This window comes from Hippichthys cyanospilos, chromosome 21 (assembly GCF_059441005.1).
Source record: "Hippichthys cyanospilos isolate Australia breed blue-spotted pipefish chromosome 21, RoL_Hcya_1.0, whole genome shotgun sequence".
Taxonomy (NCBI): Eukaryota; Metazoa; Chordata; class Actinopteri; order Syngnathiformes; family Syngnathidae; genus Hippichthys; species Hippichthys cyanospilos.
Window position 1 is genome coordinate 1,239,192 of NC_142389.1, and position 20,731 is coordinate 1,259,922.

Below are 20,731 nucleotides of genomic sequence, written 5' to 3' on the forward strand. Positions count from 1 at the left end.
AAAACTGAACTTTTCGAAGATCTCTTGGCTTTGAATTTCGATCACGCGGACCGTTGTTGTTTGGGTTTGTTTGAATTATGCAGAAACACTAAAGGAATTGGTCGCCCCCTGGCTATCACAGTCGCCATTTAGGAAGTGAATACTGCAGTACACATCATTAAATGCAAAGTTCTTTGACTTATTTCACTTTGTTTTTGTTGCATTTTACAGTGCTCGATCTATTTTGGACTCATTAACAATGAGGTTCTTGTGTCCCTTTTAGGCACAGATTTCCTCGGGGAGAAAAGAGCTGCATGACGGGTAAAAAAATTACACACTTTCCCACAATACACATACACACTAGCACATGTTTACTGCGTGCTCAACAATAACACGCTGGTTTATGTGAGACATTCTTTGGATTTCTGTGGTGGCGCACTTTTAACATATTTAACGACTCCCTGGTCTGCGGTCGGGATTCTTGACTGGGTCAAGTCGTCTTTTGACGATCTGATCTGATAACGCTCGGGAGGCAACGTGTGAGTCTTGTCGTCATGGCAACACGAGGGTGGTAGGGAGGTGAGATTTTGTGTTGACAGATTATTGCATCGACCCAGATTGAGATTGAGAGATTTTGTGTGTGTGTGTTTGACAGAATTAACAGCAAGACACACAGAGGATTTAATTTAATTTCCTAGTTGAATTTGTTCATCTCTACGCAAACAAAAACCTCAAGCACAAAAGTAAAAACCTCCCTGAGGTAGTCTGTTTGTTTACATGTTTGTGTGTGTGTGTGTGTTTTGTGAGGATTAACCCCTGTCTCAGGTCTGCGGTGGTACAAACTGGCTCAAAGCGCCGTCAATAATCCGTTGCAGCGGTGCATTGTGGGAAGTATCCTCCAAGCCGCCGTGTAAACATTCTCATTTCTCATTGACACCCTTAACAACTATTCATAATGTAAAATTGCTACGCTAACAAAAAAAATACGACTGCTAGCATGTTGTCAACATGTTTGTCAATTAAAATGTAAATAATATTTGTTTTAATATTAATAGTTAAAATGTTCTAAAATAATTTTAAGAAAATTAGAACGTTATGCATTACAGTTTTCATAACGGAAAATTGCTTTGCGACTGTTAGCATGAAATAGTTCACTTTTTCATGTAAATTAGAATTTTAAAACAAAAAAAAACAGTACAGTTGTATGCAACCAAAACGTCGAATTTCGTGACCTGTCCACACGAAGGCGCTGTCGCCGCTTGTTGTCTTGTATAGCTTGTCAGCCGGGTCACGTCTCACTCGTCGTCCTCAGACATAGCCACGCCCACCTGCACCAAAGGCGGCAACACCCTGCACAGTCAACAATAAGTCACCAGCAGCATGTGATAAATTAATAGGTCATCATAACAAAAGAGCAGCAAGTTCATCGGTCAGCCACCCCTTAGTGTTCCTTATTTTTATCTTAACTTTAATTAGAATGAAGATAATACAATAACCAATCATTTCTACTCATTGTAAAAATGCAATACCGTATTGAAGCGATATCTCACCATGGAAAATATAAAGCCATGCACACATTTAAAAATAGCTAAAGATGTGAAAATAAAAGGAAAAAAACGTTGCATAATATATTTTTGAAGATTTCTTCAAGCAAACGTAGCGTGATTGATGCCTTTCAAGATAGCGAGTCGCTGACCTTTGATTTACAACATGCGCGATTCATATGACCTGCGTGGTGTTAATTGTTGACTCCAGTGTCAAGAGGCAGCAAGCGTGACCGTTGTCCTGTTTGGCGGCGCCGAAACAATGATTAGCGCTCTGTTGTTAATCAATTCCGCCGGTCGATGTTTGACGGCCAGCGTTGGGAATGTCCGCTTGTTGTGCTTTGCGGCCCCCGCCAAAACATCCCATCCTCAAAAGATAGCTTATTTATAACCCCCTTGTTCCGACACACATTACATCGCATTGATTCTCCCGCTGCGTGTCACAGGACACGCAACAAATCCAGGAAGAGGCCCACCGACAAAATGCACATTTCTCACACTTGTTGTTGTTGGGGGATAAAAAAAAAAAAAGAAGACATTTTTAATGTCTGTCAAGATATTTTTATTCAAGCGTTTGGCTTAAGAAGCGTCTCAAAATGGCTCTTACTGAATTAAGTACTAAGCCAATCGATTATTTTAGGCTAAAGTAATCAATTATTTTAGATAGTTTAGAAGGTAATTATGTGTTTATGTAATGAAATAATAACTGAAGTCATTCCTGTGGATACTTGAGTACCTTTTGATTACTTTTTACATAATTACTTACCGAAGTTTCTTTCATACTTTAGTAGCTAAACTAACTGATCACTTTAGTACGATTTTTAGCACCGAAAGTAATCAATGGATGACTTTATTTTGGCTAAAGTGCATCTTCGACTGTTGAATTGAGCACGAAAATGAATTACTTTAGTATCTAAACTAATTAATTAGTTTAGCACTTTGATTACATTGGTACTTAGCGTAATCAGTTAGTATTTTTAGCACCAAAGGTAATTGATAACATTTGAAAGAGTTTTAAATTGGTAAATCAAGCACACAAGCAATGCATTCATTTCATATTTGTAGCCAATTTTAGACCCTTCTTTTGCCTCCCTACCCATGCAAACATCTAGGGATGGAAAAAAAAGCCATACATTGGATAAAATCTCAAAATGACTTGATGGCGGTGACACGAACCGATAAAAAGAATTGTTTTCCCCGTTTGTGTGCATACTTACATTTATGTAGCTAGCAAACAAAGCCTCATGCTAACATTCAGAAATGGCATTTGAACAGTATGTACTACTGTTCTTTTTACCCCCATTTGAACTTAATAATTATCCTGCGGGTACCACGCCCACCGTTGAAATTGATATAGCATGCACTGTGAGCAATGTGCGCTAAATGCTAAAGCGTCGCGCCTAGCATGTCGTGTCACGCGTCTTTCCCGGAACAAGCTAAAAGGATGTCAGCTGAGCGCCATGACCACTCAGTCTTACGTGTTCAAAAACTGCCTTTAAAAAAAAAAAGAGCTAAAAGTGTTCTTAGTTTAACCTTTGGCGGCGCAAACAGCGCTATTACCCCTTCAACTTGGCGGCGGCGGGCGAGTCACTCAGTAACAGTTTTATCGGCGGCCCGAGGGAAAGGAGGGCAGTCTTATCGCAACTTGAGTCAGACGATCAATATCAAGGTCAGGCGTTGTAAAATATTGTCGCGCTGTGGAAGAATAGGACGCGCGTTCTGAAAAAATGCAAACAAGATTTGGGATGGAATGCTAGCGCCGCTAGCATCCACTAGCTGAACGATGCTAGCGTAAACCGCACTCAATGTGGTTATTTTGTTACCTAGCTAAAGTTTTTGTCAGTTTTTTTTATGACAATGGCGACAAATCCGCAAAATATGAAAGCGCCAATTGTGATTATAAAGCGTTGCCGTTTTTTTTGTATTAGTGAAAAATTTCGACGATACACAAACTTTCATTTGGGACCGTTTTTAATGTTGAACTACTGAAATGGCAATAAAAATCAATCAGATGTCCAACTCTTTAGTACTAACATGAGGGATTGATTATTTTGCAACTCTTTTCAAACTACAAACTTGCTACATATGTTTTGCAACAGTGACTTTTTATTTTTAGTGTAATTAGTAATGTGCAAATGTTGACTTAGTTCCATTTGCAACGTTTGATAAGAGGAATCCAAGAAATGGTGAAACTTCACGAACAGAGCCAATTTTTTTTTTTTTGGGGGGGGGCTGCAAAAATGTGGGCGATGGAAACATGACTCTAAAAATGGGAAATGAACTGTGATTGGAAGAAATATTTCCTTTTTGACTGTATAAAAAAAAGTAATTTGAGCAATAACCCTTCAGGTGGCGCTGTTTTTCATTTGAGCTTATATTTGTTAAAAAAAATGCATTTGATTGATTTTTGAACAATTTGGACTTATATGTTAAATAGCCAATGAGGTTGCCATTACCCACAATTTCCGCCTAGCAACAAAAAGGAAGAATAACCTTCCGTTGACTTGTTCTAGATTTCCAAAAAGTGCATGTAAAATGGCACGTTTAGAGCTTCCAACTGAAGACATTTAAGTAACTTTACGGGCCTGCTCCAAATTGTCCGAATCTTCCAGGGGCAAAAGTCCAGCCGCCACTACCGCTTTTATCAAGTATTGAGCAATCCCATTTGTTGTACTCCAGGATGATGTCAAACGGGTGCGTTCGAGGACACTGGGCTTCGGGAGCCTCGTCCACACTCGCTGACTTCTTCCTACAAACAAAACCTCGGGGGTAAAAGTCCAAACGGCCGATCAACATTTGACCTACATTTGGAGCTTTTTCCGCACGGCGAACCTCGCTCGCTTTTTACATAAGCGTGTCAAAAAAAGAAGAAGAAATCGCCACGGTTTTGTTTATTGGCCTCCTCCAATGCGGCCATTGTGTTCCCATTGAGGGCCTCGCGTTACAAGGCAACACTGCGCCTATTGTGCCTCGGCGGGGGCCGCGCGCGCGCGCGCACGCACGCATCGCAACAGTCAGTCGTTCTTGAGCAGGTGTGGAAAATTCCACGAGGAGGCGTGAAAGGCAGACGCGCCGAATGGCGGGAGGAGCGTCCATGAAAGACCGTGGTCCCAAAGCGTTCGATGGCGCCCGCCCGCCAATCAGGAGGAAGGCCGCCTCCATCTCCTCGCCCGCCCGCATTCCTCGTCCTCTCATCCCGACATCTGGCGCCCGCCCGGTGGAAACACCCCGAAATGGTCCCTGGCACAAAAACCCCGCCGACGATCCGGACAAACGAGATGAGCTAAGGCTAAGCCAATCCAGAGAAACCCAGCTAGCCGGATGCCGTTGAGGGCGCGTTCTCGTCGATACGTTTTTCGGGAACAATTTACGAGAAAGAAAGAGATTGTCCGCCAGCCTAATAATCGGCGCTCGGACAAATATCGGCCTTTTGAAAAAAGTGTCGACTTCAGGGCTTGCGTCTACGAAAAGTAGACGGAATACAACAAAAAACGGTGAACTGACTTTTGTACTGTTGAGTCCTGTACTGTTTGTACACTTCATATCTAGCTAGCAAAATAGCTCGATAGCGAGAAAGCTGGCTCGCTAGCTCGCAAAATTAAATCGATCCGTCACTTATTCGTAGCTAGCAAGATAGCAAAAAGCTAGCTTCCTAATCAATCAACTAGCAAGTTAGTTAACCAGCTAGCTACATAGCACGACTCATCAATGCATGTCAATAGCTAGCAACATAAGCTAATTAAGCTTGTTGGATAAAGAGTTAGCTCGATAGATACATTTTGACATGATTTATTTTGAGAGGCATGTCTCTGAATTTGTCGGAAATTCAGCAAAATCATGCAAATTCAGGGACAGTTTTTGACAAGCCAACTTGCTTGTAGAAAATAGACATCCATTTGAAAAGCACATATCTCAAATTCCAGCATTATGAACTCACTGTATAATTGTTATGGATATAATAAAAATACCTCCTCCTAAAACAAAAACAAAAAGAGCCTTGCATTTTGCCATTGCTTGATTTTAACAGTCCTTCATTATCAATACCAAAAAAGTTACGAACAAACAGGAAAACGAATCAGGTATTCATGCGTATTACGAACACCGGATCGAGTCCTTGAACGTCACACCGTTCACTTCGCCAACATTTTGTTGCGGGCGTCACGTACAGCTGCACACGTGCTTTCTTTGGACCGCACCGAAACAGTTCGGTCCCTGTGCACCCCAGCTGCATCTTTTATAGTTTAAGACGCACTTTTGATTTTTTTTTTCCGGGGAATTTTATTGGCGTTCTTCTCCGCGCTGCAACAAAGCTGAGGAAAAGTTGCACTCGGTTGCGCGATCACTCCCCGCGGCAGATGTTGCCCAATCCGGGGAAAAATGGGCCGAGTTTACGCCCCCCCACACCACACCTCACCCCACCCACCCTCCCCTTCGTAACCCTCATCTCCTCCCTCCCCAGGCTTTATAAAATTCCCTCATACATCCGCCTGCACGTTGTAAACAAAAGTGCTGCCGTCACTGAACGCAACACATTCCAATCTTTTGAAAAGCACTTTTTGGTGGACTTTTTAAAAATCTTCCTTCGGGATATTTTGAAATCTGCAGGTAAGTTGGACTCGAAAGATTTTTTTTTTCTCACGTGCGCGCGAGGAGGAGAGGCGCGTGTGCATGCGCGAAACGTTGTGGGGGCGCTGCACAAGAAGTGTCTTTTGTGAAATCTGTTTAAAAGACAGATGCAAAGAATTGGCGATCAGTTCACGGTAACAGTAGAACTGGAAAAGTGGAAAACAAAACATTCATTGTGCACGTTATAAAAAGATGCACTGTGGTTTTTTTTTTTTTTTGCTTTATTAAAAAAAAGAGATTCTTCGGTCACGAGCGTGTTGGATTACTTTTTTGGGTTGTTTTTGTGCTTGTATTTTTTTGTATTGAGCTTTATAACGCACTAAAGAGGGAAATCTGTATTTATTTCTCCAAATATTTGGAATTTTCTGCTTTTAATTTTCATTTTATCGGTAAAAGATGAAAAGAAAAACTTGAGGCCACATGACCGAGTGACAGCACCCTGGTCACATGATTCGATGATAAAGTTGCGTAACGAGACGTTTGATTTTGCATTCTTGGCGGAGAGGAAGACTTTTTTTGTGGCTTGTTTACTCGCGTGTCCTCCTTTGGCCCTGGTAACTCATCCTTGCAGTGCTGCGTTCAGGGTCCCCTGATTTTAGGGGTTTGGGGAACGCATTGTTCCAATGCTACTTTCAGGGTCTCGTTTTTATTTTTTTTGGTTTTGACCTGGTAATTCATCCTTTTAATGCCGTGTTCAGGGTCCCTCCGTTTTTTTTTTTTTTTTTTTTTGTGTGATGTTATTCCAAAATCCTGTTCTTGAACGCATCCTCGCCCACTTTTATGACCCTACAGTGCAAGCAGACAGGACACCCTCCCCGATTCATTTGGTACAAATGTAGGTCTGCGTCGGCTTAGCTTAGCTTAGTTTAGCTTGCTTGCTTTGCTCTGTTGATATTTGACAAGCGAGGGATTTGACAGATTAAGCGAGTTTGTCGGAAAAGATTAGAGAAGCAATCATTGTTGCTGCAGATGGACGCAGCCTTTGGATTTAGGCGTCAACTTGAGGAGAAACAAAAAGTAGTCGACAAACCTATATACTGTAATAAGAAGTCAAAATCTTTCCTGCAAGAAGCGGAAATCCCAATGCAAGGAGCTAACATTGCTAGCATGGCTTATACAAGTAGCTAACATTTTTCACTATCATGAACAAGCCAAGGTGTTGCTAGCAAGTAGATAATTACAATGACCACAATTTGCTAATATCGTGAACACAAGCTGCCAACATTGTAAACAAAACATAACAAGTTGCTAACAGTGTCATCTGACTTTGTCAATACATCATCAGATGTTGACCAAAAACGTTAGCTAAGATCGAGAGACATCGGTAGATAACAGTGTGAATACAATAGCTTGCTAACATCAGCGGCTAACTTTGTGAACGCAACAATTTGTTAAAATCATCAGCTAACCTAGCTTGGGCCACGACTTCAACTGATATTCTTAGCACAAGTCATTAAGGTTGCGAAAATAAATTGTTAAACTCTTTCGCTGACATGGCCTAGGCAATGAGTTGCTAACAAGTATACGAGTCACTAAAAAGTGACAACAAGTCGGCAACATTATCAGCTTTCATCGTGAACGCAAGCTGCTTACATTGTAAACGGTAGCAATAACACAAGTTGCCAACATTTTCCGCGGACGTCGCAAGCATTGTCAATACGTGAGGTATTGACCTAGCCTAAGCAACAAATTGCTAAAATCACCAGCTAACTTAGTGAACTCGTCGGCAAACCTAGCATGGGCAACAAGTTGCTGCCAGCAACGGCTAGCTTTTTGAATTGGAATTTGCTAAAATCATCAGCGAACTTAGCCTAGCTAAAAAATCTCTAACATCATCAGCCCATTTCACAAATGCGGCAATTTGCTAAACCTATCGGTACACTTTAGCAACAAGTTGCTAACACCGTCAGCTATTGTGCATGTACACAGTGGCTAACATGCTTTAATCATGCTAATTTCAAGCGCCATCGTCATTTACCGTGACCTAGTTTGACTCGTCTCGTTTCTATGCAAGGCAGGAGATTTTCAGGACCATCCTGACCTCCCCATCCCCCCTTTTTCTCCCCCTCCTTCATTTCCTCTCCCAATTGCATAACAAGCCTGACTTGTGCCAGCACTTCTTTCAGCAACACACAAAAAAACAGAACAGAGCAGTCAGGACACGCACGGAGAGACCGGTTTGACGTGAGCTGGTTGCTACAGACACCAAACGCGCATCGGGCAATGCCGCCGACCTCCCCCCTTCCCTCGGCCCCTTAACGCCACCCTCCGTGTAACGTAAGAAGACCCTCGTCGGGGGGGAGGTTGGGGGATGATGTCAAAATTCACCCCAGCGCGTTCAATGTGACAGTACATGTGCCGGTCATGTGGCGAGAAGCGCACAGGAAGTTTTGCTCCATGAATATCATCGCTTTTTTTCTCTTCTCGATATTAGCATTTTAGCATGTGAAATGCACTCCTAACATCATACTTCTAGTAACATAAGAGCCCTGTGAGAAGGAGAGATGTCAAAGTTCACACTTGTGTGCGTGGAATGGCAGTTATGCTACGTATGAGCACGCAAGAATTTAGGAACCTTAAAGGTTCACGTCACCCGCATGTTACCGTTTTAGCATGCCAAATATTCTCTCAAAGTTAAGACAGGAGCATTAAAAGAAGAAAATTTAAAAGTGGAAGTTTGTTACGATGGCTCATGTGCTGGTCACGGGAAGATCAAAGTCTGTTTCTGCTATGTTAGCAAAGATAATAGTCCACGTAAGCTAGCATTGGCTTTACTATAAGTAGCTAACATAATTCATACAAGTGGCTATGACCTATTATAAGTTGCTAACATTGTTATACAAGTAACTATAACCTATAAATGGACCAAAAATTGCTTACACTAGTATTGAATGTTGTCTATAAAAATAATCAAGTAGCTAACTTTGTCTCTGCAGCAAATTTCTAATGTAGCATTGCCTAAATTTGAGGTAGCTCGCATCGTATATACAAGTAACTGTAGCCTATAATAAGGACCAAAATTGTTTACATTACACAATAAATAGCAAATGCTGCACATATAAGCAATTAAGAAACTAACTTTGTCAATGGAATACATTTCTAACATAGCTAACACTCCCCATACTAAAGTAGCTAACATTGTTTATAAAAGTAGCTGTAACCTATTATAAGTAGCTAAGATTGTTATACAAGTAACTAAAACTAATAAATGGACCAAAAATTGTTCACACAAGTACTAAACGTTGTCCACGAAATCCTCAAGTAGCTAACGTTGTCTATGCAACGCATTTAAGAAGCTAACATTGTTTATACAAGTAGCTATGGCCTATAAAAAGACCAAAATTGATTACAGCAAGCATTGTCCATACAAGTCATCAACTAGCAAACGTCATTTATGCAACACATTTCTAATGTAGCCAGCATTGCCTATACTAAAGAAGCTAACATCTTTTATAAAAATCACTAGAACTTATAGAGTAAAAGGACCAAAAAATCGTGGCACAAGTACCGAATTTTGTCCATACAAGTAATCTTGCAGCTAACTTTGTCCATGCAAGAAATTTCTGATGTAGCTCGCACCGCATATATTTTAAGTAGCTAACATTGTTTATACAACCTACATAACCTTTAAAAGGAGCAAAATTGCTTACGCTAGTAGTAAATACTGACCATAAAATCAACTTGCTAACTTTGGCTATAGAACAAATTTCAATGTAACTAGCATAGCATATATTTTAAATAGCTAGCAGTTTATAAACATAGCCTAAAAAAATGACCAGAATTCTTTACACAACAAGTAGCACTTTTGGTCCATACATGTCATCAAGTAGCTGACATGATCCAAACAACGCATTTCAAAGAAATGTAGCTAGCAGGATAATTAGCTATCATCATCTAAGGGGCAAGTTTGGTCACGCTAGCAGGTCAGGGCGTTGCTATGCTTCTTATTTTTCCTTCATGGAAGTGTGGAACTGCGGAGTGAACGAGTACATTTGAACGTGTTTGCAAGTACATTTGAACGTACTTGTAAGACAAACGCTACAACCTAGCACTTTCTTCTCATTGCAAAGAAGTTCAAATGTGTTTTTCGTTTTCTTTCTGTCTTCTAATTGTTCCCATCTTCTCATCTGAAGTCCCCCAACCCCTCCCCAAAAAATGGGCAGGCGGGCTGTTTGATTTTCCTCATCGCCATTGTGCGATCCGGATCACTCCGGTCTCCCGGCCCTGACAGTGCGCGTTTGTGTGTGTGTGCAAAAGTATTTCACACTTCCTGTGCAAGACGTCTCGCTGTGTCAGCTTGACAAGTCATTAACTGTGGACACACACAAGTAGCGCATTAATGTGCTAATGTGGCATTTGCGTACAAAGCGGTAAACATTGTTGCCCGCATCGCTGCTCCTCAACTCTTTTGCCACTTGGTAGAAGTTAATGATAAAGAAAGTGGACTTCAGAAAAAAATGTTTTGGAACACATCTCGCACATTTCAGGGAAAAAAAAAAAAACAATGAAAATTGCTTATTTGTAGTTTTCGATGTCGTAGATTAGTTTAGCATTTGTTGTTAAGGAGCTCATGACATTAGCAAACTTACTGGAAAACGTTTTGCTAGCATAAAAGCCTCAGCTCATGCTAGCTAGCTATTGGTTTGAAAAGCATCTTAGGTTACACCGTATTTTTGGCGTTATAAGATACTTTAGGGTTTCTTGTTCAGTAGTTCACGACGGGCCGGGTTAGGTTTATCTCGTATACAGTATACCAAAGTTACGCTATATTTGTTCAGAATTTTTTGTCGTTTTTGAAAATTAGCTCATGACATTAGCAATTATCCTGGAATACATTTTTTAGCGCTATACCCTCAGCCCATGTTAGAAGTAAAACCATGAAAAATCTCTTTGCAGTATGCCAAGTTTACACTGTAATTTGATTTTGTTGTCGTTATCACGAATTAGCATCTTTGTTAATTAGCTCATGCCATTTTACAAATCTCAGCCCATAGCCCATTTTTTAAAAATCCGATCCTGTAATACTCCGCAGCCATGCTAACAACAAGTAGCAAGCGAGGCGTATTACGGGGCAAAGAAACACGCTGGCAGGACGGGCTTGACGGGACACGCCGAGCGACTGATATTCAAAAGAAAATACTACCCACAATGCCTAGCGGCCCAGTCTCTCACCGGGCTGCATCGGGCGTCGGCGTTAAGTTTCATTTCACGTGTGTACAAAAGAAAAATCAGAAGGCGGCACGCAGAGAGTAAAAGTCAGCCGTTTGCTTTTCTTCCCCGGTGCAGGCAAGTCTTGTTTTTCCAACGCTACGATAAGGATTGCGAAGGCATCTCGCGCACCAGAAGAACCGGTCGGCCGAGGTCGCATTTGGATTGCAATTAACTCCGATTGTTTTGTGGTCCGACAGGCCGCGCAGCCCGCCGACATGGACGACATCCAGGTTGTTGAATCCAAGCCTCTGCTGGTCGACAGGGAATTGCCCGTACGTACTCCCGATACCACGATTCAAACAGCTAGCGTGACCGATGACTATTTTTAAGATGGCGGCTTGGGATGAATGCCGACTCACCAAAGCGCAGAGAAAATTGATCAGCAAATTTAAACGGGGTTTCTACGGGCATTAGCAAAGCTATTTTGACGCCGTGACAGGAACAGGACAGTTTGCTTTTCAGATTAAGAGCAAATTAATTGGAACAAGCTGTGTTTTAGTGACAAAAAATATTCGGAAATTGCATAAAAATAAAAATAAATGTAAACAAAAAATGTTTCATCTAGAATGGGCCAATGTCTATGGAGTTGAAAAAAAAAAAAAACGAGATTTCGACATGGGGTTTTCAGCATGTTTTTCACTATATACAACAAACAAACAAAAAAAACCATGAACATTTCAGAGGGGTCCCATTTTACTGGCTTTATTTAAAAAAATAAAATGTGAAAATAAGAACGTAAAAGGTCACAGCACGCTTTGCGTGTTGTGACGCTTTAACTGGATCGGCTATCAAAATGGTGCACGCGGCATCCCATAATGTCAGGATATTGAATCAGTCCAACCATAATTGTGTTGTTGCGATGTATAATGTTATTTGCGCGTGTGTGCGTCAGGGCCTGAGGGAGGCGGTGCAGCAGCTCGCTATCAAGGTACGCTAGCACACACACTGGACACTCATTAGCTCGCTATCAAGCTACGCTAGCACTTATTAGCCAGCAGGGCTAGTAAATCTTATCTGAAGCGGCGACCTTTGTCACATGACCCAGTTTGCCAGTGGGCCAAGCTAGCGCCATCTAGCGGGGAAATAAAGAAGCCGCTCTAATCGTCCGGGCTTCATCTCCGCAGACATCCTGTCGGCGGGGAAATCCAATCTGGGCTCGGCTAATTAGGTCTGATGCTGCCTCTTGCGCGGACATTTTTTGGTGGCGATTTGGTGTTTTTTCTTTTTTTTTTTTCATTTTCATATATATTATAGTTTAAAAATGTATTTATAATTTTTTTGGGGGGCAGTTTGGCGTTTATGTGGTATTTTGTAGTGTATTACAAAATGATATCTCTATAAACAATACTACTATCACTAAAGCAGTTTTAAACTGGTATTTGGGTCTTTTTTATGTATTATTTTGCAGTGTAATATTAGCTAACATTTACATGAAGGATCATACTTTTTACGTAACTTTTTGTTTTTGGGGGATTTTTTTTTTTTTTTTACGTATTATTTTGTGGAATATTAAAAAGTAATTACCGGTACTTAAACTACAGTTTAAAATTTTATTCCTGATTTTTAAAAATATTTTATTCCTTTGTTGCAAAATATAAAATAATATTGACAGCAACGGTATAGATTAAAATGTGATTTATACGTTTTTAAACTAGTTTTTGGTGGGTTTTTTTAATATAATTTTGCTGTGAAATGTAAAATACTTACATAATATAGTTTGAAATTTGATTAATACATTTTTTTAATCTTTTATGGGGCAATTTGGTGTTTTTTCATGTATTGTTTTGCTGTATAGTAAAATAATATTTAAATGTAGGCTATAGTTTACATTGGTAAACTTTTTTTTTTAAACTTTTTTGACTCCTCTTGCGTTCTGTGAGGTTATCAGCAGCGTATGTTTTTTTTTTTCTTTTCTTCTGATGCCTGAGGCGTATGGATTTGACGGCAGGATTAGGAGCGGGCCTACGTGCGGCCGCGCTGGTGCCCGCCGTGTTTACGTGGGCTAAACGGGTCATCACCTGCGACAAGGAGGGGCGTGCAAAAACAAAATCACGTGTGCAAACATGTCAGGATTTTTTTTTTTTTTTTTTGGAGGGGGGGGGCTGTTCAAGCGAGGACGGAAAAAAAAATCACGTTTGGTCCTTTTCACGATTTAACGAGTATTTTTGATAAGGGGATTTTTTCCTACGAATAATACGGCGCGAATAATAATCGAGTATTTTGAGTAGAAATAGGGCGGCTTTATTTTGCGAAGGGCTGCCCGAGCGCGCGGGCGAATAAGCGCGAAGCCGTCGCCCGGTCCCGACAATCCAATTTAGGGATCTGGCCTCGCGGAATGAGCTTGTTTTGAGCGCGCGGCAAAGCACCACGGGAGGTCAGGGGGGGCTTAGCGCCGGCTATAAAAGGCAGACCTCCTCCGTCCCCCCCCCTCGTCCCGCCTTCCGCCATCGCCGTGGCTTCGCGAGCGAAGATGGTTCTGGACGATTCCGACGTGGAGATGATCGTGACCGACATCGAAGTCGCCGTGAGTGGCGAATTTTCACGTTTGGCTTTGCGGAAATGCGCGGCCGTTACCAGGAAGCGCTTTGGAAAAGGTCGCGTTGCATTCGACGACCGGCCGTGAATATTTGGGACGCGCCTTGTTCCCGGAAGACGAGTATTTCCACTTTCATTTATGATAGTTTTCGGATAGACTTTTGGAGGTTTTTTTCTAATTATAATTTCATAAGAATTTTCAAGAAAATGGATTTCAAAATAAAATACCTGATAAAATACCTGATACCTGATATCTGGCTTTATTTGAAGGTGGCCACCGATACTAGTCTCAGCCACTCTCTTGGAGCTGTTTTACAAATATGGAATCGAAATGGCAAATGAGAACAATCAAAAATTTGCGTTAATTTCGTGACATTTTAAGGAGAAAAAATATATCTTGGAACAGGTAGGTCTTTTTTTTTTACCAACCGCATGTCTTTTTGTGTCTTTACTTGGCTGGGTGGGGTTTGAGTATCAAAAGTACTAGCGGTATCGGGACTTGGTATCAGTGACTACTGGTGGTCTGAAAATAGTGGTATCCAACACCTGTGAAACAAATCAAATATAAGCAGTAAATTACAAAAAATTAAAAAACTGAAAAATATTACTTTAAAAAATCTCATTTAACTATCAGTTATATTTGATAATAACAAGTCTAAAATACTTGTTTTCAATTGAATTATGAATTGCTTAATTTTCAAATCAACATTGTGAAGGAGGCTTTTGGTTTTGTCAGGAGCACGATGTGGAGACCCCGTACGGCAGACTCCACTGCACCATGCAGGGGGTCCCCAAAGGCGAGCGCCCCGTCATCCTCACCTTCCACGACATCGGACTCAACCGTAAGGCGCGCGCCGGCGTTGGCGCGGCCCCCCCCCCCCCTTGCGATTTTTGACCCGTTTGGGCCCCTTCAGACAAGACGTGCTGGGACTCGCTGTTCCAGCACGAGGACATGGTGGAGATCCTGCACCACTTTGCCGTGTGTCACGTGGACGCCCTGGGACAGCACCAGGGAGCTAACACCTTTTCCACCGGGTGAGCCAAACAAATACACGTTGCGCGGCGGCGACCTTTGACACGGCGGCAAGACGGACTTAAGCCGACCTCCTTCGCCGCGCTCGTGGCTTTCAACAAGTTGGAGACGCAAAAACTGCATAAGGTCGATTGGGAATTGAATTTTCATTTCCAGAAATAATTAGGCGGGACAATTGTTTTTGACCATTTTTTGGCCATATTTACAATTCAAATATTTGCATTATGCGTATTCAATATTATTATTATTATTTGTAGCAAATTTCTAAGCCCTTAAAAGAAAAATGTTATCGGATCAAAATGTTCGATTACATATTATTACAATTGTAAAGTTTGAATTGTTTTGGATTAATTTGATACTGTTAATTTCCATGAAAAAAAATGTAAATAATGCCTTTTTTTTGGCAGCTACGAATATCCGTCCATGGACGAGCTCTCGGAGACGCTGCCGCTGGTGCTGAAGCATTTTGGGTACGCTTGCTACGTAAATTGCCGACGCGCCAGATTGTTGTTGTGACTCCTCTTAACAGCTTGTGTGTGTGTGTGTGTGTGTGTGTGTGTGTTTGTGTTTGTGTGCGTTGCAGGCTGAAGTCTGTTATTGGATTAGGGATGGGAGCCGGAGCCTTCATGCTGACCAAATTCGCCGTGAGCCACACACACTCCACTTGTTTGTCAATCGTTACCATAGAAAAATTGATCATCATGCTATTTATTTATTTTTTTTTTTTTTAATATTTGGCAAGAGAACTCCGGAATGTTCCACGTACAAAAACACTAACCACCGGGAAGCGTTCGTTTTTTTCACAAAGCCGTTTCGTATTGCGATTGCTAACAGTAAATTGTATAATATGTGTTATGGGATTACTCAATCACTTGTTGCTAGGCAGAATTCAAAACCATGACTGTAATACTTTTTTTTTTTGTTCAGCTTGATTACCCCAAAATGGTGGAAGGCCTGGTGCTGATCAACATCAACCCGTGCGCTGAGGGTTGGATGGACTGGGCTGCGCACAAGGTAACGCAATCTAATATATGTATGTATAAAAAAAGGCAACCATATTTCCCACAGTGTAACGCGCACGGGATTATAAGGCGCATCTTCAATGAATGGCCTATTTTTATACTGCTTTTATATGTAGGGCACAGCGCATTATAAGGCGCATAGTATAGAAGCTACAGTAGTGACTGGAATTGCGTTGTGCATCCACTAGATGGAGCTGTGCTGAAGGGAATGTCAACAAAATAATCAGAGAAGTCAGTCAAACCTTATTATTAGCCAAGCAGAAATTAAGAACGAAGATGATTTGTGGAAGGTACTATCTGAACGAGGGGAAAATTACATTTTGATGGCATTAAAAGCTTTTAGGTGCGCCTTATAGTGCCGAAAATACGCTATCAAAACGTAAATATGAAATGAGCGGTCTTGTGATTTTTAGATCAGCGGCTGGACCCACGCCTTGCCCGATTTGGTCATCAGCCACCTCTTTGGAAAGGTTAGCGCTTTGCTAGCGCTAATGGCGGCTAAGGGACGCTAACGATGCTAAACGCTAATCCTTTAGGAGGAGATCCACCACAACCAGGACATGGTGGCCACCTACCGCCACCACGTCTTGAAGGAGATGAACCAGTTCAACCTGCAGCTCTTCATCAAGGCCTACGAAAGGTGAAAGGTCGCCTCGCCTTTGGAGGCGTGGGCGAATGGACGCTTTTGTTTTTTTGAACTTTGATTTTGTCGTTTTAAAGTCGGAGAGACCTGGATATCGAGAGGCCGGTCCCGGGAAGCAACAACAGAACCCTGAAGTGAGTTAGCGTGGCTTTTGATTGTTTTCTCTCGGCGCCCTACTCACGTGTGACCTTTGAACCCAGGTGCCCCTGCCTTCTGGTGGTTGGGGACAGCTCGCCTGCTGTGGACGCCGTGGTGAGGACATTGAATTGATTTTTCCCCCCAACCCGGGTTTTAACCCTAATTTAAAACCCTATTCCCAAATTTAAATTCCCAACCCTGTTTAAGCCCTCATTTGAAACCCTAAGCCAGTTTTCCAATGCGTAATTTTCAAGTCTATCCGGAATTTGAAATCCGCGACCTGGGATCAAAACCTTAATTTAGAATTCTATTGCCCATCTGTAAAGTTTCTGACCCAGATCTCAAACACCTTACCCAGGTTTCCGACCCTACTTGAAAATCCTTACCCTGGTTTTAACTCAACTCAAAACCATAATTTAGTTTGGTTTCTCCCCCAGGTGGAGTGCAACACCAAACTGGACCCCACAAAAGCGACCCTGCTCAAGGTGCGACCCCCCTCCACTTGCTATCGTCATGGAAACGCCACCTCTCGCTCGCGCGTGTGTGTGTGTGTGTGTGTGTGTGTGTGTGTTCACCTGGTGACACATTAACCGGCGCCGTGCTCAATCTGCCGCGCCTGACCTACTTGCGGCGACCTCTGGCCCGGCCCTGCGGGCCGCAGGCCAGAATGTTGGCGGCCAGGGCAGACGGGGCGTTTAATGGCGCCGGAGAAACCTGCGTCACCTCGTTAACGGCCTTTTTTGTTTCTTTGCTTCTTTATCACCCGCTTCTCAATCATCATCATCTGACTGATTTGACTTGTACTCAGATGGCCGACTGCGGAGGCATGCCCCAGATTGATCAGGTGTGTATGACGTCACGTGTAGTCATAGACTGATTTTGGCGCTCCCTGAGGTCATTGGTGTTACTGCATTTCAAATTAGACGTTTCATTCACTTTTTTTGTGGCACACTGACATGAAAAACGCTCAAAAATAATTTCGTTTTGATAAATACTGTTAAAATATTTTGTGTATTCTTCTTACATGTGAATTCACTTTTATTGCGTTGAACATTTGAAATAACTTATAAAGCTGTAGACTGTATAACATTTTCAAATGATTTTTTCTTCGACTTGAATCATTATGTATATTCTTTTTTTTCTTTCCCCACATAGCCCGGCAAGCTGACGGAGGCGTTCAAGTACTTCATTCAGGGCATGGGCTACAGTGAGTACATGTTGCGCTTAATCTTCTACTGCCCTCTTGTGGACAAATTTAGTGTGCGCGTGTGTGTATATATTTTTTAACTGAAAGCACCATCTAAGGATTACTATTTGTAATTACGTACGAAACAGCGAACTACTTTAGGTACTACTATGCCACTTTAGCCGAGGTACTAAAGTAATCATATTTTGATTATTCAAAGTAATGAAATAATGACTCATTTAGGAGCAGGCAATTTTAGAGCCTCCTTTGACCAAACACTATTGAAAATCGATATTAATCGACTGAGCCTCAAAAGAGGTAAAAATGTTTTGGGGGTTGATTGAGTTAAAGACTGAGAGGCAATAGATGACTTAATGCACTACTTAACATTAGGGGGGGGGGGGGGGGGGGGGGCAGGTGGGTGTGTGTGTGGGGGGGTCTTTGGGCCCGAACGAGCAGCTTACGTTCCGGCGGCGCGCGGTTTGTGTCCCGCAGTGCCGTCGGCCAGCATGACCCGCCTGGTGCGCTCGCGCACGGCCTCGGGCTCCAGCGTGACGTCCTTCGAAGGCAACCGCTCGCGCTCGCACACCCACGAGGGCAACCGCTCGCGCTCGCACACCAACGAGGGCCCGCGCTCGCGCTCCCACACGGCCGAGCACCAGCGGGGCCACGCCCCGGCCCCCGACGCCGCCGTGGACCAGGGCATGCTCAAGGCCCCAGAAGTGTCTTGCTAAATCCACAAGCAAAAGAGAAAATCTCATTTAACTCACCCCCTTTTGTTTTTGTTTTTTGTTTTCCTTGCCGCACTGTCAACATTCTTCTTTTTTTGTTTTTTCATCGGGAGGTTCGGACCTGCGCTTTTGGATGGGGTAATGATGTAGTTCGTAAGGGCATCGCTAGCTTTTGGTCATCGTTATTGATCTCGTCCTGTTATATTTTTGTACCAACTTTTTCATATATAAAGTCGACTTTTACATGTTTTTCCCCACGGGGAAGTGTGACACTTCCCCCAAATAAAATCTCCAAAGCGCGAGGATAGAATTTCTGGCGGCACTAATTAAATGTGCGGAGGCAGAGCAGCGCTTGCCGCGTTTAGCCAAGTTTTTACTGCTAGGATAGAATTTCAGGGGCTTGATTTAAAAAATCATAAAGTTGTCCCTTTTGGCAATTCTCCAGGCAGAATTTATGAGACCTGAGGTTTTTTTTCCCCCCAACCACAGCGCCATCTTCTGGGCAATGTGTCCCATTTGCAAAACGTAAATTGCAAGGCAAAAAAAAAAAAAAAGAAAATTTTCCCGGCATTACAGCACCACCTGCTGGATCATAAGGGGCACTGCCCCTCGCTCTGCTCTCGTTGTTAAGGCAACTTCTTTTTATAATTTTTGAAAAAACCTCAGTCGTTGAAGCAGTGCCGCTTCAGAGCGGAGATGATGTAGTATGTAGAGGTATCACTAGGAGGCGACAGAGAGCACAGACGAAGCTTTAGCATGATTATTTGTTCACTTCCTGTTTTCATTTTGACAGTACTGACTGCTTGCTCACATTATCGACTTTGATGCATTTTTTGCTATTCTTTAGCTTTCCTTTAGCTTAAAATACATTTTTAGAAAGGAAAAACATGCAACATTAAGGGAAGTTTTTTTGTTTTTCAATCAAAACCACTCATTTGAAAAGCTTTATTAACAACGCCGGCTGACAAACCGATTAACATTTTTTTTTTTTTTTTTACATTTTTTTCTATACAATCAAGCACAACGGAACAAAACGGTTGTTGGCTTTGTGCGTACCTGTGAGACATCATTTTGATCAATCTTGTTAATAACGGCGTAGAATTTAGCTGAAGCGCTCACTCTTTGTGACTTGCACTACGTTGGCAAACGTTTGCTTTTGTAGGCGCTTTTTTGGACGGCTTTGTAAAGATGCTGGCGTTGGAGCGGCATAACAATTTGTATTTATTAAGAAAAAAAATGACATTAAAAATTACAACTTGTAACTCATTTGATTTCTGTGTGTGGTTTTTTGGAGGGGTTCGGTTTTACTTGAAAAAGGAAGGAAGAGGAAATAAAAAATGAAACGAAGGGGGAGGGATTGAGGACAAAAAAAGTGCCATGAGATTAAAATGAGGGGAGGAAGAAATGAAATGAAGGAACTGAGGGAGGAAGGAAGAAAAAAAAAGATGGATGAATTTAAAAAAAAATCAAAGAATGGAATGGATTAAGGAAAGAAGGAAAAATCTGGCACTTACTTGATCTGATTTGCGGGAAGTTGACGTTCCAAGTTTGCAGGCAACAGAAATCGTTTCACGTGCCAGCATCTCCGTAGCACATGTTAGGAGTCAAACACACACACACACACACACACACACACACACAAACAGGTGAGTGCATTCACTGATGAGCAAGACCACACCCCCTTTGCTCCCAAAACCACACCCTCAGAAGGAAAAAAAATGGCGTTAAAATGTATGCAAAAACAAGCAAGCAAGAAAGCACCAAAAGCCTTCACTAAAAAAAGACTCCACAAAATAATCTTGCATTTTTAACCCCCCAAATTATGATGCAATAAAATGTAAATCAACTGAAATAACAACAATGTCAACAACTATTTTCTGAATGATTATCCATATGAAGAATATCTTTTTTTCTCCTTTTAAATACACCCGAAAAGAGGATACTTTATAAATATTTAATGTTTTGGTATATCTTTTTACCAAGGCTTAAAAGCACTCGGAAAATAAAATAACAGATTAAAAGTATGAACTACATTGTGTAATGATATTAATTTTCACCTTTTTTTGCGATTCCAAGTCCTACA

At 41.9% G+C, this 20,731-nt stretch overlaps 1 protein-coding gene and 1 long non-coding RNA gene across 4 annotated transcripts; both read left to right on the forward strand.

Annotated features, from left to right (window-relative positions):
• Positions 1 to 4: 4 nt before the first annotated feature.
• Positions 5 to 5,424, forward strand: LOC148406037 (uncharacterized). The gene is made up of 3 exons (XR_015864044.1): positions 5 to 135; positions 263 to 300; positions 4,556 to 5,424. It is a non-coding gene; the product is annotated as an uncharacterized LOC148406037 (long non-coding RNA).
• A 544-nt stretch (positions 5,425 to 5,968) lies between these two features.
• On the forward strand, positions 5,969 to 19,914 carry ndrg1a (N-myc downstream regulated 1a). 3 transcript variants are annotated; one of them, XM_088404619.1, is made up of 16 exons: positions 5,969 to 6,128; positions 11,558 to 11,632; positions 12,253 to 12,288; positions 14,632 to 14,737; positions 14,810 to 14,930; positions 15,336 to 15,398; positions 15,512 to 15,572; positions 15,856 to 15,942; positions 16,364 to 16,420; positions 16,487 to 16,590; positions 16,671 to 16,727; positions 16,794 to 16,845; positions 17,169 to 17,216; positions 17,540 to 17,575; positions 17,887 to 17,938; positions 18,413 to 19,914. In XM_088404619.1, exons 2-16 carry the CDS (start codon positions 11,576 to 11,578, stop codon positions 18,649 to 18,651), a joined length of 1,176 nt encoding a protein of 391 aa, XP_088260745.1. In that variant the 5' UTR covers positions 5,969 to 6,128; positions 11,558 to 11,575; the 3' UTR covers positions 18,652 to 19,914. The 3 variants fall into 3 exon arrangements, with proteins under 3 accessions (XP_088260745.1, XP_088260746.1, XP_088260747.1); XM_088404620.1 differs by lacking the exon at positions 5,969 to 6,128 and adding an exon at positions 11,411 to 11,435; XM_088404621.1 differs by lacking the exons at positions 5,969 to 6,128; positions 11,558 to 11,632; positions 12,253 to 12,288 and adding an exon at positions 13,540 to 13,884.
• Positions 19,915 to 20,731: the final 817 nt, after the last annotated feature.